Here is a 21,655-nt window from a genome sequence, read left to right on the forward strand (position 1 = left end):
CGAAATATTGAACCCGCGAAAATATAATCGTTTACGAAAATCGCGCTGCCAATGAGATCGCTGCCCGAGAAGAACACCAAAAAACAAATCGCAAAACAAAAAAAAAAAAAAAAAAAAGAAAAGAAAAGAAGAAGACTGGAGATAGTAGGCAACGTCCTGCGTTTTTGATGCTGTCAGCCAATGTACAAATATGATCGGTGAAGCAACACTGGCATCTTCTCGTTGATGAAAAAGGAGCGCGGTAGCCCAAGCGAGGCGTGCGTGCGCGTCTCTCTCTGTCGGTGGCTTCTCCGCAGCGCAACCGAGCGTAAGGAGGTGCATCCTCTTCAGGAGAGCTGGGCCCAAGAAAGACCGAGATGCGCTCAAACAGGGGTCTTCAAACTTTTTGCCTAAGGGGCCGGATAAGCTATCTGTCGCAGTTTCAAAAACTGAAGAAAAAAAGAAAAATAAAGAAATATAATCGAAGACAACCTAAGTAAATAAACATATATAAGCATTTAAAAACAAAAATAAATGTTAAAGTAAGTATTAACAAAAAAAAAAGTAAACCTAAAGTGGATGTATACATATACTTCGTATCGAAAGTTAATATTTAGCTAAATATTACATTACACAAAACTTGCGACCAAGAAACCTTAGCAGGCATAAATCAAAGCGCGTGGGAACTTTGGCGCCTTCAGTCTACGGTGACTCATTACCAAAATGCTTATCCGCCTGGTCCACTCGCAAACACCGCTTCGCGGCGGCCCACCATTCGCGAAAGTGTCTTTCAATGAAAAGTCGGCGTTCGCTAAAGCGTCGTTCGACTAACTGAGTGCCACGCTTTACACAGACATGAACCAGGGGACTAAAAGGGTAATGCTACTGTTGACAATGTTCAACGAATATAATGGCGAGAGGAGCCGTGTTACGATGCCGTTTCTCTCGTTCTTTCTTGTATTTTAGTTTGTGCATTGAAAGCGTGCCGCAGCGCCTTTTCTTCACGCGCACTTTTTCTTCTTTTTTTTTTTGCGCCACTATTAGCGGGTCTACAGTCTACTGATGCAGGCCGCGGGCCGGGCTTCATTAGAAAGACCGCGGCCAGCCGCGGGCCGCTGGGAAGACTTCTGCAGGCCGGGTCTGGCCAGCGGGCCGGGGTTTGGAGACCCCTGCGCTAAAACAAAGGTCCGGGGCTGACACCGACTCGCACATGCCGAGCAGAGAGTGTGAGTTCCAGTCCAAATATCATCGTAACGGGAAATTGTTCATCTTAAGGGGCCTGTCCAGCTAGTAAAAAAACGAGAAAAGTGAAGAGGTCCACGTAATGTCAATAACCTGCTCGAATCTTCAAAGGAATACGGGCGAGTCAACTCGAATGTATTCCCCTACGCAAAACAAAACAAAAAAAAAAAAAAAATAATGAAAAAAAAAATTAATGTTAAAGTGACGAGAGAAAACCGAGGTTGCAGGAACGTTCAATGATTAAGGAGCAATGTGGAAATGACATTTTCACAATATTCAGTCTAAAGTTGAAGTCATCGCTTTTTGTTTGTTTTCCTGTGCGACCTGGCTCACTGTTTTCAAGCAATTGCACCTTCTTTTTGCAACAGCAGTTCATATGTAAGGCCGACACCACGCGATATATGTGGTGGCGTCGATCGCTTTGGAAGTGATTTCCTCTTGCTGCCAAGATGCGACCGCACGGGCCGCCCAGTCGTAATGAGATCTTTCTTAAGCTGGCAGGGACTACAGTCGCTCGCCACTTAAGTGCTGATAGCTTAAGTGTCGCTACTTAAGTAGTCTTATAAGAACGTCGAATAACGAAGCCGGAAGCTCGATAAGCCTCAGCCCGCGTTCCTTAGCAGTCGGTCACTACCCGCGCCAAGCGGCGCAACCGCTTCAGGAGGGCGTACCGCATTGAGCCGGGCGATTTGCTCCTCGAGCGCTGCGTTCTGGGCCTCGACCTCGATCTTCTGCTCCAGGGCCTCAAGCAACTGCCGCTCCTGCGAAAAGAAAAAAAGAAAAAAAGAATATATGTTTATTTTTTGTTTGTTTGTTACAACTGGTACGAATCAACAGACGCTGTTAATTCGGGCTACAGTCTTCATTCATTTTCGCATGTTAAGGAAAGGGGGAAAAGAAAAACCAGTCTCGAATCACTTCCTTAGGCAGAGAAAGAAAGAATGGTCGGGCATGTTAGGTCTTTGATTTCACATCGCGGCTTCACGGCGGCCAATCATGTGATGAGGGAATTCTATTATTTTTTTGTACATTAGATTCAGATGTGACCGATTAAATAAGAAGGCTTACTACCTTTGTATTGATTTTGCATGGAATCATTCACTGGGAAGTTTGGTTAGTACATATTTTTAAATTTGTGGGTATTTTTTGTTTCAAATGTTTTTCTTTGTAAACCTTTTTTATACACCACTCAAATAAAACGTAGTTATCAAGTCCGAAAAGACCGACCAAAAGCCTGCGAGCCTTGAAACATTTATCTGAACTACCTTCGACACCGCCTCCGTCTTCTATACTAATGGCAGTATTGTTTGTAGTAAATACAAATAAAGATACTGGTGAGTTTGTATCGATAAATATATTGTCACAAATCACGAATGATGACGCGAAGAGTAACTAAAGAAACTACACGTTTATAATGGGGCAAACTTGTGTCCAAAATAAAATAGAAGAACGCTAGCGTTGTAGGCGTCGATGTCGGCGAAACAGCAGGATCGAGCGCTGGAGCGAGACTGACTGCGGCTCGCCACGCGGAGCACCTTTTGTAGCCGCATGGGTTTCTGGAATATTCGGCCTAGAACGTTCGGCGCGTAGAACATTTCGGAACTCGGATCAGACAAAAGGCTTCTCGAACTCACGAGAACGCCAAGTTGAAAGAATAGACAAAAGAACATTCCACTCCCAGGAATCGAACCCAGACCTTCCGCGCGATAGTCAAACGCGATAACCATTCGTTTTTTTTGTATTTTTTTTTTGCGGTATCTATTTGGCGACGTACGCGCCCGCTCGGCGACGCGCGTGGCAATATTAGATTTTCTGGCCATCACAAAATAATGTATATTTTAGTAATAATAAAAAAAGAATACACGAGTACACTTATAGGTGCACTAAAGACGCTTCTGAGATCGTCTGTTCTTGATGATAACTCATTCTGCAAGATCCTAGCATCTCAGAAAACGAAAAAGTATGCTCGTGCGACGGTTATTTCCATACTAAAAATTGTGATCAAAGTTCGTGCCAGGCCTCTTTTCTGAGCGGAAAACTCTGGAGCACAGAATGCAGCGGAGGCGTCGGCGGTGCCTCCGCTGTCGGCGCCTCCGCTTGCGATGGGCTGACGCGCGCCCGTCGTCAGGCCGCCGCTCAATGGCATGCGCCATTGAGCGCAGCATGCCGCGCAATCGCCTTTTATTGACCATTTACTCCGATTTTTCGCCCAATGGGACAAGTAAGGCTTTGGCCTTAATAAGGAAAGGGGTAAAACAGAAAGATAGACAGAGAGTCTAGGCTAACATGGAGGGCTGGTTCTGTACTCTGCGTGGGGGAAGGGGCACGGGGGAATTCAAGAAGTAAAAAAAGAAGATGGATTATTTAAAGATATATGAATGTGTTTAGAAACCCAAACTGCGATGAAAATTGTTTTTTTTTTCCTGTTAAAAATTCACTAAAGATCAAAATAAAAATAAAACTATTTGACATGCCGCGCAATGCTGAATAAACCTTCTGACTTTTCAACTGTTAGCGTCTTAGAAAATGTCACAATTGTATTAACAAACGTGTTTGGGTATTAATGTACACATTACTTGAATAAAGTAGTCGATAAATATCCGCTAGTGATCAACGACGACAAAGGACAAACCTGCGAGATACTGTTTGCTCTTCTAGCAATCATTGAAATCCCGACTCCACGAGGCAGGAGAATCAGTCGAGCGTCAAGAACGTCTGATTTGGTTCCAGGTTTCTTGATCAGAGTGAGGCTTTCAGTCGCGCAACTAACCGATCATGCGCCCGCATAACCGCCCACACGTGGGCTAACTGCTAACTACAACCTGCATATCAAAACGGGTAGCGAGTGTGCGGAGAGTTCAATTGACTTATTTTATGGCTAGTACAAAACATCCAAAACAGCAACAAAAGAAAAAACAAAAAGGCGTTTTTTTTTCTCGGGGTATTAACATTCGAATTAAATGCGCAAACAACAAACCCGTGCCTACATTCCCAGCGGAGTGCAGACATTCATTGCTGAAACGTTTCTTTTTTTTTTTTCTTTTTTTAGTACCTTCATTAGCATAACCTCAGCTTCGTGCTCAGCGCAAATGAAGCGAAACCAGAACTTTAAGCTGGACTCAACACCAAAACGCTAATGCTTCGTGTTTCGAACACTCCCGCAGACTTCTAATTGACACTTAAGTAGAATAAAAGGCGCCACGCACACACAAAGTCCCCTCACTTCCACACGAAGATGGGAAGAAAGCAACAAAGCACCATTCCTTTGTCTACCCCGACGAACACCAAACACACACAAAAATATAACATCAGTGAACTAAACCTTTCATGCAACGCAGCAAAAAAAAGAAAAAAAAACAGAGCAAATAGAAGATAATTTTACGACAAAAAGACTTTTCGAGCGAAGGACAATTAGCGCCCTCGGCACTGTACCGCTCCAAATTAAGCCGTTCTCATTAAGTACCCGGCGGCAGGATCCTCCTCTTCCCTCTCCCCGATTCCGAACGGCACATTGGCTCTACCAACCCAACAAGCCTTCACCGCGTTGCAACAAATATCGGAATCGCACAAGGGGAGCGCGCGCGCGCAAATGAGAGATCGCGAAGCTCGCTGGTGTCACGCGGCGTTGTTCGTCATTCGTATTTTTCCCCAATTTCCGCTACCCGTTACAGTCCGTTCAACCCTACGCCGAGAGTGCTTGCAAACTACGCGCTCTTTGGAACCCGTCTAATGCAGTTCGCCACGTGATCACGCTCCCCGCCCCCTACCCAGGCCCAGAGAGCGCGGTCAGGTGACGCCAGGGAGGCGTTTCATTGGTCCGACGAGTGCGTAGCCCCCAGCACACTGTCAGCTTTCGGGTGAGGGGAGACGCTGCCGCGAATAATTAGAGGGTGCAACCAGGCGATTCGCTCTCCCCCGAGGCCTAATCAGCGCGCAGCGGGGAGGAGGAGTCCAACAACGCCGTCCATCGCAGGGGGGTGCTCTAGGGACGCTCGCCCGACAGGATTAACGGTGCTCACTGCTCTCCCCCATCTCATATCACTCGCATCGTCTGTGAAAGCGCACCCGTTATACAGGCGAATTTGAGCGTTGTTAGTCCCGTTGTTATTATTGGTTACGATGAATTGCTTAGCCGGCGCTACGAACGACCATCATTAAGCGCGTGGAACGAGTTCGCTCCCGTATAGACAGGCTTGTGCGTGTATAACGTGTATTTATACGTTCGTAATAACGTGTATTTATGCCTTCGCAGTTCCAGAGACGTTTTCGAATGACTCGCGTCTCAGATGGCGTCGTGCTTTCGGCCCCTATGTGCATAATTACTGTCATCCGGTCGAGCGTGACCCGCGTGAAATGCTAAGTGAGTATTTCGCGATGCCGGAATATGCGATGCTTCGTATACAAACTGTGTGGAAAGAAAAAGGATGCTTGACATGCATCGGCATCTGATTACGTGTTGATTTCGACGCGACTGCCTTCACTTTTTGTGCACCACAGCAATGCACAGGCAGAAGAGAAAGTCAAAGCCGTTTACAACTCCCTGTAACGCCGAATTAGAGCGCAGCTCTTGAGGAGGAGGAGGGAAGGGTACTGAGGGCCGCGTGTTCTCGGCTGGGGGGAGTCACGTTACCTTTGTGGGGTCACGTGACCTCAGGGGAGGAGGGTCCGCATGGGGGGTCACGCGACCGCCAGAGAAAGTTTTCCGCTAGGTTGAGCGGCGAAATTTTTCTGCTGAATTTAGGGGGAAATTTACCCATAATTCACCGCGCGGTTACGCCGACGGCGACGGCGACGCCGCTCAAGCCAGAAACGGGCGCCTAAAAGCTGCGCTCTAAAAGGAATGGAGTGCAAATAACAGACCTACCTATGGCAACATTAAAGGGATCATGAAATGATTTTTCGACTTCTTGTTCCCTAGCTCTAATTCTCAACTCAAAGGTGAAATCAGAGATCACGTGGTCGTGGCGTGCTTGGGCACGGGGTGCGATGACTCCGAACTTGCACCGTGATTTTTAAGCAGATCATAGAACTTTTCATTTGCACACGATGGTAGGCGCCGTCACGGCACTAATTGGCCACGAACGTGAATCCAAATATTCGTTGACGGATTGATTGTTGACGAGCGCATACATCCAAGTAAAGCAAAGCTCGTGTCCAGTACGTGAACTTGGTTCGGCTGACGTGCTTGCGCACCGCGGATGCATCCCAGTGAAAAGACGGTAAGTTTGTTTTCGAAAGAAAGGAGGTATGAAATATTCCACTATATGATCATAGTTTCGTACCCAAAAATAAGTTTTTTTTTTTTACTTTCTCCCCTCGTGTACTACAGGGTGAAACAAGGAGACGCCAGGCTCTTTAAATCGACCGGAAAATTCGGTTTCTTAAACTATCGCGCTACGACTTTGTCCAGGGTTGCCCACAGATGGTGCATTTTTTTTTTTTTTTGTAAAATTTGTGAAGAGCGAACTTACCTGAGGAAAAAGTAAAGAAAGAAAAAGGCTTAGCTCCTATGGAAACGCAGCGACGCCACCGGTCTGCAAACAACACGGCGCCGTTTCGCACGGGAGACAAGAGATGGCGCAAGCGGTCGCGACGCCAACTGCCGCCAACGAACGAGCAGACGACGCCGAGAGCCGGCCCTTTTGCAGACAAGGAACTGTAGTTCCTTGCAGTTACCGCGCCTGTCTTTTTTGTTTCTGCGACTGTCGCCGCCTGCGGAACGCGCGCCGCTTTTGAGTCGAAAAGATCGTCTGCTAAAAAGGCCTGCTCTCGGTGCCGTATGCTCGTTCGTTGGCGGCGTTCGTTGCGCCATCTCTTGTCTCCCGTGCGGAACGGCGCCGTGTTGTTTGCAGACCAATAGCGTCGCTGCGTTTCCATAGGAGCTAAGCCTTTTTCTTTCTTTATTTTTTCCTTAGGTAAGTTCGCTCTTCGCAAATTTTACAAAAAAAAAAAAAAAAAAGCATCATCTGTGGGCAACGCTGCACAAAGTCGTAGCGTGATAGGTTAAGAAACCGAATTGTCCAGTCGATTTAAAGAGCCTGGCGTCTCCTTACCCTGTAGTTTTCTTTTGGCTCACTAAACGATATGCGATTAATATAATCCCAATATGAAATCATTCATCCTAGCCCAACATTCGAGTCGTGGTCCTTTAAAAAAGAGAACCGTGCAAAAAGAAATATGCTTTCGCATTCTGAACGCTTGCTCCGAAGATGTAACAGAAAATGCGGAATGGAAGGCATACGCGACTCCAGCAAAACGGACGGCACCTCACGGGAAAACACTAAACTGAACAAAACGAGTCATTTCACGATTTCTGCTCGTACCCTTGCGGCTTACGTGGTTACATGTTGTCGGCGGTCGGCGCCATCGAACAGTTGGTCCCGTGACTCTGTCGTTACTGTCGAATAATCGTGTTGCCCAGGTACCTCTGAACGTAGCCTACGCTAAGGCGCGAACTAGAGCTTCTGCGTTTATCAACGTTCATAAGCATCGCGCAGTCCTTCCATCGTTTGGCCGAAGAAGGTCAATCCTCTGGAAGCTCGCTTACGCCACCTTATCGCCGCAGGTATGAAACTTGGTGAATAAAAAAAAAATGGGAGAACACCGCTTGAGCCCAACTATTACCCGCTGAAACCCGAGCGTTGTACGTTGACATGGCACGTGGCACGACACGAGCTATCTAGAACCAAAATAATCAAACAACTTAATGCGCAAGCACAGCTTCCACGACAAATGGGCGTATCTCAGCCACTGCAGCGTATACGGGCACGGAGGTATACCGTATTAACCAACATATTGGAGGCGCGGGAAATTCCCGCTCCTCACGTGTTCTAAACTCCGCTTTCAGCCATGACGTGCCGCAGGCGAACGGGGCGCGCTGCGTGCTGTCCTCCGCGCCGCGGACAGCGGGACCCGCTGCTTGTCGGAATGCGGTTTCGTGTTCCTAAACGTAAGCAGTCTTAAGTGTTCTCCTGTAATTTTTTGTGGTTGTTTAGAATGTATCGGGGAGAAAAAACAATGATGCTCGAAAGCTCCTTCGCGCACCGAGGGATCATCTAAGTCATCCTGCACCTGCAAAAATACGAGAAGCGTTTTATGCAAGGAGACCGGATTATTAACTGCCTCAAGAGTTTTCTGCGTTTCGCGAAGTGCCAACAGCACCGAACTCGTTGTGCTGACTAATGACTGTCACATTTCCCGCTAACGTTCATTATTCTTTCCACATAACCACGCACGGAAAGGCAACGATTCTATATAGGACGCTTCCGTTCGGAAACAAAACGACAGGAAAAGCAAAGCATCGAAGCACGCCAGCAGCAATAACAAAAAAAGACACCTAGAACACTGATCGCGCTGTTCCGAAAATGGTGGAGGATTGCAACGACAAACGACAAGATATGCAGTGTACTATTGTGCCCGTGCTCATTAACGCAGTTTAAGAGCGAATTCCTGTAAAACAGTCGCAAATAAAGAATTTTATTAAGTCCAACTTGTGCCTAGAAACAAAAGAGAAAAATACTGCGCATCTCACGTCAGCGACGGAACGTCGACTCTTCCGAATCAGCCACTTCGCTGCTGCTCCAATACGCGCGGAACATTAAGGAATGTTCTGCACAAGAACACACAATGACAGCCGAGAGTGAGCTGGAACTGTCCACGAGAGCGTCAGGGACTTTTAGCAAACCGTTACCGTGTCCCGCGTACCCCACTACCGGAGCCATTAAAGCATGCTTTTAAGCGCACGCCCCGCGGGCACGGTATCCCCCGGGCGCACGCTTAAAAGCCTGCTTCAAAGGCTCTAGTAGTTCGGTACGCGGAACACGGTAACGGTTCGCTAAATGTCCCCACTGATAAAAGAACCAGGCTGAGTGGGATTCGAACCCCGGTTCCGCCACGTGGCAGACCCACGTGTTGCCAACCTTTCCACGAAGGCAATAATATAGGAACGCGCAGGATTTATACGGCTAAGAAAAGAAACGACCACGTTTCTAGAAAATACAAGGGGTGACAGGGTCGCGAGAAAACAACGAAAAGTTTGTATAGTAGACCGTTTTCAAAAGTTGGAGCCATCTCGAAGCGGCTACGCCAATAGACCTGCAGCGTCTTGGGTTGTTTCAGGCTCGAAAGTAAAAATGCTCTGGAACGGTCGGTAAAACACTAACTTTTTATTTATTTAAAATAGGTCCGAAGACGAGGAGCAGTCTTCGTATCCTGGTGGCGCTCTGTTATGCAGTGTCTCCGTGTTGTCTCCCTGTTGATCTTGCGCCCTATTCTCTAATACCTTCGTGCTATAGACGCTTTACACACGCGCCAGATTACAGACGCCATTGCTGACCTACTTTTGTCTTATGGAAATACCGAGCCACTGAAACGGCTGTTAACGAGCCTCCAGAAAGGCCATTGCTGGGTAGAAGGACGCAATAGAATTTAAGATGGCCGTAACCTGGCCTGCTATGGTAATGATGAAGTGAAGAAAATTCAATAAGAGGAAACAAAAACTGAAGGTCAGTTATGGCGGCGCCCATGCACAGTTGCTGCAAAGCGTCTATAGGGTCACATCGCGGTGGCGTGAACTGGTAAAATGGCGAGGAAATACGACGACCAGACAAGAGAGCAGTATCCCCGGTGCGATGGTGAGTAATGAAGTTACTATCCAAGGTTATGCAATCTGGATATTGCGCAGAATATATGCAAGCGTGCGGTGCAATGGTTCCGCCGATGACGCGGCACTTGAATCGGGTATCGTAATGATTCGAGCGGAGAAATGTTCTCTAGGGAGTCGCTGTAGGTCGGTGCGTGCGTCACCACAGAGCTCTTGCAAAATCGAAGTGATTTTATACATCAGTGGTTCTCAACCATCAATGTTTCGCGGACCCCTTGTGGATCAACGGAGATGATGGAGGAACCCGTTCGTGGGGAGGGGACAGAAAATGTATAGGTTAAATATGATATTGATACAAAATATGGATATAGCTAATGGCTAGTGTGAAGTAGACTTCTCTTATTGACGTACACACAAGAACACTCGCCCGAAAATTGAAGCATTTCTCCTCGATCTGCAAGAAACCGACTTTTATTGCCGGGCTTGACTAATGAGGCAGGGCTTCGCGAACCCCTGGAATGCCTTCACGGACCCCAAAGGGTCCGCGGACCCCCATTTGTGGACCACTGTTTTACACCATTTCAATATTTACGAGTCCTCAGCCCAGCTAGTACTGAGCATGCGATCTCCTGAGCCCAGCCCGCGCATATGCGTCGCTTCGGAAAGCAAGCACCCGCCGTACGTAAGAACACTGAAAATAAAACCGGCCAGGAGCCCCTATTTGAAAAGGTCTATTGGCGACGTGCGCGATCAAAAGCGTTTCTGTGGTCGGGCTTGGTTCACATGCAGCGTTTTTGGCCCTAGAGTGGAGCGATTTCTGCCGTCGCGGCGCTCTGGCCAGCACCAGCGGTTGAGCGGCACGAGCGCCGCGACGGCAGAAATCGCGCCGCTTTAGGGCCAAAATCGCTGCATGTGGAACACCTTGGGCGAATGCTGTATCGTCGGCAAATGATTTCTCACCGACAGAAATAAGAAAAATGTAAGAACTTCAATTTTGACGACGTTGGCAGCGTTGGTTTCAGAGCGCTACGATTTCAAGCTTCCACCGTGTTCATTACAAACACCATCCTACTTGTTGTTCGCGTAATAATGAAGTCACGAGAGGGAACCATACGGGGACGCCACCAAAACATCTCGCCGCTAATAAACGCTTTCAGGCAGCTGTGTGTCGTTGCCATAACCACACTGTAAAAAACGCCCGTGCGTCTACTTTACCACACAACACTCGAATACCCAATCACCGCAACTTACGGAGGCAGCTCAGCGAATGACGATGCCGAAATATATGTACAGACCAAAAAGCGCAGTCTTAGTTGTGACATTAAGCAATGCACAACGTCACGCTTGCATTGCTTAACTAAGAGCGCGTTTTCTTTGGTCTAAACATATGTTTCGGCATCTTCATTCGTTGAGATGCCTCCGTAAGTTGCGGTGGTTGGCTCTCCGATTGTTGTGTGGGGAAAGTAGACGCACGAGCTTTTTCTAGAGTGTATACCGCCAGTTGAACCTCTTGCGTACATTATAATAACTCTATGCTCGCCACACCCTGCGTTTCTTAAGTTGTCAGGGGCTATAGAGCCCTCGTAAAAGATCACAAATGAGGATACTAAAAAAGAAACCCTAACCAGCCTTCCATTATACTGTTTTTTCGAACGCCGCACATTGCCGGCCCGTTTCGCAACCAACCACATATAAATGGTCCGGCAGTGTAGTGTCGACTCAGCGGCGACCGCCGACTCGCTTTGTCGTGTAGCCGAACCCGGAAGGCGCCACGCGAGAAAACACACACAAACAAAGAAACAACAAAAAAAGCTAGAGCCTTATTTCTCATTTGTCGTCGTCCTCGTCCTCCCAAAATGTCTGCCGTATTTCCATACGTCCTTTGAAGCCCAAATATTTCGTGCTCTGCCAAGGCCCGCTCGACTGCCCACGGCGAATTCCCAAGAGCCAGGGCACGCGCCGCCCCATAACAAGAAACGGATCAATCTATTTGTGGTCGGAGGATGAAAGTAGAGGCATAAGGAACGTCGTGCCTGCTAGAACAACAACGCAACACCAATGCGACGACAATAAGCAAAACAAACAGCAGAAGCAACAGAAACAATAACAACGACAACAACAACAATAATGGAACAAACGACCCAGCAAAGCCCCTTTTTCTGGCCACAAATGCTTTCGTCTGTTGCGGCAGAGTAGACTTTCGCTTACACTCCAAAAAGAAGAACGTGCGTCTACTTTTCCACACAACACTCGGAGAGCCAATCACCGCAAGTTACGGAGGCAGCTTAGCGAATGACGATTCCTAAATAAATGTTAAGAGGAAAAAATGGAGTCTTAGTTGTGACATTAACCAATGCATGCGTGACGTTTTGCATTGCTTAGTGTCACAACTCAGACTGCGTTTTTCTGTCTAAACATATGTTTCGGCATCGTCATTCGCTGAGCTGCCTCCGTAAGTAGCGGTAACTGGCTCTCCGAGGTGTTGTGCAAGAAAGTAGACGCACGGTTTTTTTTTTTTTTTTTTTTTTTTGTACGCGGTGATTAAATTTCCGCAAAAAGTGCCTATTATGTGCACGCTTAAGTAATACCCCCGTCAGACGGGCTAGTTTAGTGTCACTACAACCGAGTGGACTTCAGCCCGTCGAAACTCACTCTAAGTGTGTTGGTGCTACACGGGAAAACTTAATGTCACTCCAAAATGATGGCAATAACGATGGGATGGGTAAGTAAAGGTCACGCAAAATATTACAGTGCATACGCATTTTTTCATAAATAACTTCGTCGTTTTATTAGAAACACGTTACCACAGATTGTTCCGCTAAGGCACGAGCTTTAATCTAAATTTAAATCCAATTTGATCATTACGATCAGCCATTACAAGCCAGTGATACATACCCGCACTCCAGTACTATAGATCGAAACGAGCAGAAGTGTAGACGCTTTGCAGCAGCTGTGCATGGGCGCCGCCATAACTGACCTTCAGTTTTTGTTTCCTCTTACTGAATTTTCTTCACTTCACCCTTACCATAGCAAGCCAGGTTATTGCCATCTTAAATTTTACTGCGTCCTTCTACCCAGCATTGGCCTTTCTGGAGGTTCGTCAACACCCGTTTCAGTGGCTCGGTATCTTCATAAGACAAAAGAAGGTCAGCAATGGCGGCTGTAATCTGACGCGTGTGTAAAGCGTCTATAGGAATTGAACCCAGGATCCCTGGGTTCTGCAGCGCGAGCTTTCGCTCCGCGTGCTCCGAGCTGGTGTGCGCGAGCCCACTCGGCCACTCGCCAACATCATGGAGCGTGTGGAGGACGAGCTGGAGGGCGATATCCGCGATGTTGGACAGTGGAAGCGCGTGGTTGGTTGGGATACTTTTCTCCGTGAGAGCCCAACGCCTTTCAGATGAGATGCAGCTCGACCTGGATTCCGACGCACAGGCGAGAATTTCGAGTGACATCGATCAGCAGCTGCCGGCCAATGCCTTCACCACAGCCGCTCTCATGACCGACAACCTACCCGTGATTAGTCGAGAACGGTGGACTTTCCAGAGGAACGAACGGTGGTTCGAAGACACCTTGCCCCATTTGGGCGAATTTCATTTTAAGCAAGCCTTTTCAGAGCCGTTTGAGCCTTTTGAGTCTCTTCTGCCACCTTCAGATTCCTGGTGGAGTCTTGCAGGTGCCTCCTGGCCGCCGCTGGCCGTCGCACAGGGGCCAAGGCTGGAAACTAGATTAGTCGCTTGTTTTTCTACAATACACTACTTTCCTGCCAACAGAAAACAAGTGCGCATCTAATATTACTTCTATCAAAATAATAACGCCTTGTTCAAGATGGCTGCCGTGGGACCGCAGCCTTAATGTCTTCTATTATTTTTACTCCTTGAACAGTGCTGTCGAGATTACACACTTGGTCTACCGGAGCGAGCGTAGTGTGCTCCCCGAACTCACTTCATTGGAAGTGTGTTCTTCGGGCAGGGCTGGGGATTGAGCTCAGGATCAGTGGGTTCTCCAGCGCGAGCTTTCTCTCCACGTACTCCGATCTGGTGGGCGCTAGCCCACTCGGCCACCGATACCCCTTAATAAAGACACATTAAAAAAATTATACGTTTACAATTCTTTGTAATGCCGAACTGGAGCTTAGCTCTTGAGGAGGAGGGAGGAAGGGTACGAAGGAGAAAGTATGCCAGCTGCTCCCCTCCGTACCCTCCCATCCTTCTCTCCTGTTCCCATCCCACTTAGAGTAAACATTTCGCTAAATTTCCCGCTAAATTTAGCCGGGAAATTTTCCCGCTGAATTGACGTGTGACGTCACATGACACGTCATCTGAAATTTTAAGTGTGACGTCACGTGACGTCACACGGATAAAATTGTCCTCTACATTTAGCGGAAAAATTTTTCGCGAAACTTAGCAAAAACTTTTACCGCGAAAATTAGCGGCAAATTTTACCCTCGTGACGTCACACGTGATGACACACGTGACGTCACGTGTGACGTCATTTTGGGAAACAGCCCTTAATGCAACGCGCGGTTACGCCGACGCCGCTCAACTCAGCAACGGGTTCCTAAGAGCTGTGCTCTAAAACAACATTAAATTAATGAAAGATTTTTACGCCAATTGGATGATTCTGATCGAACATTGCAAGCCAAGATAATAAACGGAGCATATCCAACTTTGGCGTTCCGCTTCGTTCCACGGAAGTCTACGAGGAGGCCCTGACACTGCCTATTCAGATCATAATTATCGTGTTATTTGTCTCGAATAGTTACAGGTTGAAACAAAAGTAGGCTCTATCATTCTCTGCTAACGAAGATAGCCATGAATGACTGACTTTGTCGTCGTCTTTTATCAATTCACCGCTGCGCTAATCTTGATTCAGATCAGCCGAAACTCCAAGTCCACCCCGCTATTTTTTTTTGCAATGCCACTCTTCTACATGTCGTCTCTTTCACGAATTTCTTTTTCTTTATAAAATAAAACTTACGCCACGCTTTTGGTTTCCGTGTTGTTATGTTTTACTGTTGAAACACTCCTATCTATGCCACGCATTCGATCGAGCGAAGTGAGTTCGTCAAACTCACTACAAGCCAAGTGTGTTCCTCAGGAAGGAGCCGTGTGGCACACTACAGAAATGACATTAAGGGCGAAGTGCACTCGCTTGTAGTGACACTAAACTAGCCCGTCTGACAGGGGTATTACTTTCACAAAGGGAGATACTTTAGTAGTCAACATGTGCTGTTGAGGCAAATAGGCTAGCGCACACTAGCTCGGAGCACGTGGAGCGAAAGCTCGCGCTGCAGGACCCAGGGATCCTGGGTTCAATCCCCACCTCTGCCCGTTTCATTCTGGATGAGCATCGTACCGGCGTGCGGTCGTGCATCACTACTGCGCGATGCACGTTAAAGACCCCAGGCTAGCGGTTTTACTGCACTCGCTACATAACTCATCAACAGCTGGGAGACTCGTCGCCCGTGGAGACAGGCCAAGTTTGAGGCTGTATAAACATACACAAAGACCAATTTTTTTTTTTTTTTGAGGGGAGGGGGGTGTTTGATATTTTCTTTACACGGCCAGCATAAAGGTATCCTTAACATAGGTCCTTTTGGAATTGGCGAATCAGCCCGCGCTCTTGGGTCGTGACCACATGCGCACGCGCGGTGGGTCACGAACTGATTCGCCTCTGGCCATAAAGGTACCTTAGTTAAAGGGACCTTGTGAATGGGGTATAACGTATACGCCTACAAAGGATTCAGTTTTCACCCACCATTCTTATAAAGCAAAAGTTACCTGTCGAAAGTCAGGGGTCCTAATGCCGATTGATCAAACCGACCCGATCTGGAAGGGAGCCCTATTTACTGCACCTGGAGTAAATATAATTCTTAATCGTAGTTCTGTTTTCGCAGGTAAACAAATACACACACGGGTAAAAAATAGGAAATAAAAAATTCAAAATAACCCAAACAAGTTGAATTCTTCTCCCCAAATTTGTTTACACTTTTACTTCGATAGACATGTGTAGGCACTACTAATGCACAAACGCGCTTGTAGCCTTCCATTCAGTGAGGTAAAAGATATAGACAAACTGAAATGTGCACGTTCTTTGCACAAAGAAATATGTAAAAAAAAAAAAAAAAAAAAGACTAGAAACACTTTTTGGGAGGTGCTTATCAGGCTTGAGTATAGTGTATTTCCGGTTATATTTCAGTGCATATTCCTCTATATTTCTGCGCATATTTTTTCGCATATTTCTGGGTATAATTGTGCGCATATTTGCGTACATTTTTACACTCGTCACTTTTCCGGAATAATGTTCCCTGGGCGCTGCAGGATAAATTAAACAAATAAATTTTCCATCGAGCGTTCCTGTATATCGACAAAAAACTGAAAATCGAATACATGGTAATCATAAAATTCCTCGAGTAACCAGTGTTCAAGATAATTCCAACTACTCAAATAAGACTCGGCATATATTGAAAACCTGGAGGCAATACACACGGAAGTGGAGGTCCATCCTTCTCGGTGCCCAGCTATTATCGTAGTTGCGGCGCAGAAGGACGAGATAAAATCGAGAGCCCGCGCATTGTTTGTCTTTCGCCTTTTACGAATTCTCCATTGTCGTTGCTGTTGTTTTCTGCGGCTCCAGACTTGGCTTGCCGTATACGAGAACCTGCCGTTCGATCGAATTTTCGGGCGCCTGAAGAAAACACGAAACGTCATTCCGCGAACCGCTTCTGTTCAGTCGACGCGAAGCCCCAGATAATGGAACAACAAAAGTGGGTCTCGATTTGCTTGCACCGGTGCTAGTATTCCCCGTGGATTGCTCCGCACCGATCGAGTGCTATGGAGGACTGCAGCACAAACCAGGATGAGGACAAAGGAGCGGCGAAGAAAATACACGCTCGACACAATGCTCACATACTTATATGCTGTACTCCAAGCGGAAGGGGGAAGACATTGATATAGAGAAAGTGCTGCGGGGGAAAAAAAGGTGGCGAGGCGAATGAATATGGGTGTCCTCTTCTCACCGACACCAAACCACCACACGCTGACATGTCAAATGCATGTTGTTATCGGTTTGTTTGTTTCTTGTTGTTATTCTCGTATGCTTTAGCGCCACCAACCAGTCATAAAAGGACGTGTATACTGTTCAGAATTAACCCTCGCCGTTCATAACTAACGAAACAGGCACATCAAAAACATTTCCAAGTGCTGACAATAGAGTGTTTAGAGAGGGGAAAGGGGGGGGGGGGGGTAGCATTACGCAGACATTGTGCGCTTTCTCTGTACGACGCCAGAAGCTGCTCGAGGATTCAAAAAGTAAAAGCGCTGAAAAAAAAAAACAAAAAAAAAAAACGGACAAGTGAAAGAGACCAACACCAGAGAGCGATATTTGCAACTGAAGTTTACTAATGGAAAAACACATATATATATACACCGTGAAATCAAGACATGGGATTACTGAATGCGACATCATGAAAGCAATGCTGATCTATCTGCTACTTACTTTTCGAAAGATTTTATAAAGGCCACCTCAGAGCCAAACAGGGCTACCGATCGAGCGCTGGCAGACGTGCCTTCAATGCACTGCAATATGAAGAACGCTTCGCCTTGTAGTTTGGTTTCAGTTCTGGCTAAGAAAAGGGTGTTGTCAAACTTCGAGACACTTCCACATCTGTTACAGTTTACTGCCAGATATCCAGAGGGTGACGATCTCGCTGAGACTGCATGTTCCCTGAGCCTGTCATTTACATAACGACGCGATTGGCCTATCTATACTCTGCCACATGACAAAGGAATCTTTATACGATGCCTTCGCTGCACCTCCACAGTTACCACAATATTCCTTATCATGTGGCAGAGTATTTATAGGCAATTCGGGTCGTTTTATAAATGACAGGCTCACGGAGCATGTAATGCCAGTAAGATCGTCACCCTCTAGAAATCTGGCAGTACACTGTAACAAATGTGGGTGTGTCTCGAAGTTTAACAATACCATCATCTTAACAAGAAACCGAAACAAAACGACAAGGGAGCCATCCGAAGCGTTCTTCATATCGCAGTGCGTTGAAGGCAAGTGCGTCAGCGCTCCATCGATAGCCCTGTTTGGCTCTGGGGTGGCGTTTTCAAAATATTTTGAAAAGTAAATAAAATATAAATAAGCATTGGTTTGATGACGTCGCATTTCTGTCATCACATGTCTTGATTTCACGGTGTGTAGGAATGTGGTTTTCCATGAGTAAACTTCAGTTGCCAATAGCGCTCTGTGGTGTTGGTCTCTTTCACTTGTCCGTTGTTTTTTGAGCGATTTTACTCTCTGAATTGTGAATCACCAACTAGCCCAGGTGCATAGCCTTCTACTGCTCGGGGGACCGAAAGTGTTGGAGCCCCTTATTCTAGAACCGTCTATTGAAATGGGCGCGAACCCGTGGGTTTGGAATGTGTCTTCAATGCGCGAATTTTCTTGGGAAAATAGCATTACGCTGAGCTAGGCGTACGCGTGCCTGTGGCTTTGTCCGCGTTGTAGACATTTATAAGAAGGAATATACGTCTGCCTTAAACGTATTAGCAGTCGAAAAAAAAAAAGAACGAAAAAAGCAGCTTTAGTTTACCTCCTCATCTCGTTCACAATCGACCATGCGGTGTGGTGTTGATTACATGCCGTCATTTTTTTTTTGTTGTTGTTTATCGGCATAATGCCCGAGTTTTCTGTGAGTGACAAACAAAAACAACCGTCACCGACAGGTCTCAAACACAAACAACAACCCAAGGTTGCAGACTATCAGTGCACCTCCCGTAAGCACGAATGATTTGAAGCCTGCCAAAGATACAATTCGCGAGGATGCTGTACGTGTACGAGGCCTGGCATTTGCCGGCTGTCTGTGTTCGTCGTTCTAGTGGGGCTCGGGCACAAACAAGAGGGGAAACAAATCGAACGAACGACAAAACGCAAACCCGTCGGGCACGCGGACCCCGACAACACGGCAGCAGCAGCTCGGTTCGTTACGAGTTTTTCGCGCCACGCGTGCGAAGGGAGGAGCGAGTCGCACAGGCTGGCTGTCGCAGCAGCGGGGGAACAACACCGCGTTCCATCGCCAAACGCCGGAAGCGCAGCCGCGCTTCGTCGGGCCCCGATCAGATCAGCATAACTGGGCCTCCTCCCCGCCTTCGGGCCGTCGAACTTGCGCAGCTCGAGACAGCTGTCCCTTGTGGGGATGGGAGGGAAGGAGCGAGAGAGGGAGGGGAGTCACATTTCTTTTTGCTCGCAGACAAGGGCGGCACTTTCGGCGGAAGGGCCAGGAGAAGGACGGGCGCAGAAAGGAAGGAAGCACTGCAGCGGCCGGAAATGGGGAGGCCGCACGTCCAGGCGTTGGGAGGAGAAGGGGAAATGGGGACGGCTGATGATGGAAGACGGAAGTGGGGAGGGATGGGGATGACGCCGGCCGAATCTATGCTCCGTTTTACCTTGCAATGCAGTGCGGGGGTGCTATGAGCCATCTATGCTCACTGCCAAGATGAGAACGGCATGGAGAAGTTTTCGGCTATTCGACCTTCAGCGGGAGTTTCCAACCCTCGATGGCGCTTCGGCGTCTCGCATGAGCTTCGAGCGTGCACGCGCAGTAAAGGTAGGAGGAAAGCAGCGAGCGATTGCTGGAGGCCGGACACTCAAAAAGACGCCCTGCCCTGCTTGCCTTGTCAGTAACTATTATGCCTGACTCAGACGGCGCGATTTTAGTTGCGATTTTGCAGTTGCAACGTCGCTCGTATGACACACACAAAAAAAAGGAGAATGTTGCGGTGCTTAACATTGCAGCCGCGAAATCCCAAGTAAGATCGAACCGCGTACATCGGGCTTAAAGGCCGAGGCGCAGCCGGAAAGAAGGAAACACTCTCTCAATTTCTCCTTTTCATTCGAGAAAGAGGGGGAAACTGCTTCTTTTTGCGTAGAGCAGCTCAGAGACCCGCTCCTTTCAGGAAAGGATGAGAGAAGAGTGTGAGAGAGAACAGAGAGAAGAAAACTGGGAAACTGTTTTTTTTTTCCAACAGAGGACGATTCTGTAGGTCAGTTTTTCTGCCTATAATGGGAGTTGCTAGTTTCATATAGAAACCTTGTGGGAGGTGCCAGGACCCCCTCGTGATTTGAAGAATAACGCGCATAAAACGCATCTGGAAATACCGCTATTGCCACTCACTCGATAAACGAGCCGTGACGTAACAGGACCAGGATGCCGTCTCCTAAAGAACCTCCTTCCTAAGCCCTCCTCGGTTCAACCTATTGTTATGGCGTCGGTCGCGTAGCGTCGCTCAACGCATCTCGGGTTCATATTGCCGCGCGCAGGGTCACGGACTTGTAGAAAGTTCTCGTTTATTCTTGCTGCGGACATAACTTCTATTGTTTATCCCTGCTTTTGTTGTTCTAGAAAGTGCTTGTTCATTCTCGCCCGAGCGCGCTAGGCTCAAATCTTCTCCGCCGAATCTTCGATATGGTGACTCACTCTAGATAAGAGGCCGCCCGCGACCTTGCCGAGTAAAGTCTGGTTCACACTTGCCAATCGGCGGCCGATTCCGCTTCGGCGGCAGCAGATTAGCTGTAAGTGTTTTTTTTTTTTTTGGTGACCACCCGTGACAATATTAGCAGCGACAGCGCGTTACAAACAAGGACAAAACGAGAGAACACATAGAAAGACAAACAGAGCGCTGACTTACAACTCACGTTTCTTCTGCTGCTACTTTTTGAGAAACAGGACCATGGCACAAAGAAGAAAAAAATGAACACCCTAGAAATTTGCGTTTATAGTATTGTACTAATTGGCCAAGTTGTAAATTTCTATGGCGGATAAAGAAACAGAAGGGGCGGGGCGCTGATGCACTTGTAATCGAGTCACGCGATTTTCTCTCCCGCAATAATTTCTCTAATTATAGAGGGTAACCACTCCGCGGCAAAACAGAGCGTTTTGTGGACTGGGGTTGACAACCACAGTCTCGGCAGTGAAACCCTAGATGGCCAGAGACAGTCTTGTTCGCGTAGCTATGATGCTCTCGCAGCCGACAGTTAAGACACCTACCTGCCAGTTTGTCCGACCAGAGCCTCGTATATAAGCTTACATAGTTGGCTCTGATCCGATAAACATCTAGACGTCTCTCGGGCGAGGGGCTCGATGTGGATGCTATTCACCCGAGAGACGGTCTTCGGGGAGGGACGTGCGTGACGTGAGTGATGGGCGGAACCAGCGAGAATCTCTCACCGATTCAAGCGTTCACACGAACGGCGAGGAGCCGAGAGCGATATCAGTGTTATCAGACGCATTTAGCGGTCACACTCTCGACAACAGGGTACGGTGTGCGCTGACGTGCTCTGACAAGCAGCGCTATTATAGATGCAGAAGACAGCGAACTGCTTCTTGCTAAAAGAAAGATGCTTCTTGGTTGAGCTCTATATATATGTATGAGTATGAGGATCAGCTTGGAGGACGGCAATGATGAATATCAAGGACTCCTTCGGATGCCTCGGACGGAATGTAACGTTGCCTGCCAGACACGCCAACGAAATAGCACCAACTGCGAAGAGACCTCGCCAAGGCGGAGACGGCTTGTGCAGCCCAAGCAATAGACATTTCTTGTAGAACCTCATACCAGCGCTCAAACCGATGCACCCTCGACCCTGCGCAGTTTTGGACTGCCCACCGACACAGGGTATGCAAGCGCCAAGGGTATGGGCGACGAGGCTTAGACACGGACCTCGTGCGTGAGTCAGTTCCGAATGTTTATTTTCACCGTGTTACAATTTCAGAAAATGTGCGGTTGCCTGGCTATCACTGCGTTGTCGGCGGGTGCATGAACA

The 21,655-nt window shown here is 47.7% G+C and overlaps 1 protein-coding gene across 1 annotated transcript in view; it reads right to left on the reverse strand.

Annotated features, from left to right (window-relative positions):
* LOC8053276 (peripheral-type benzodiazepine receptor-associated protein 1) overlaps positions 1-21,655 on the reverse strand; it is a 196,290-nt gene that overhangs the window by 120,707 nt on the left and 53,928 nt on the right. Inside the window, exon 4 of the mRNA XM_042290344.1 lies at positions 1,893-1,982. Within this exon, the coding sequence (XP_042146278.1) occupies positions 1,893-1,982 (90 nt within the window). The remainder of the gene's footprint in view (positions 1-1,892; positions 1,983-21,655) is intronic.

This window comes from Ixodes scapularis, unplaced genomic scaffold (assembly GCF_016920785.2).
Source record: "Ixodes scapularis isolate PalLabHiFi unplaced genomic scaffold, ASM1692078v2 PGA_scaffold1__304_contigs__length_218370807, whole genome shotgun sequence".
NCBI classification, from domain to species: domain Eukaryota; kingdom Metazoa; phylum Arthropoda; class Arachnida; order Ixodida; family Ixodidae; genus Ixodes; species Ixodes scapularis.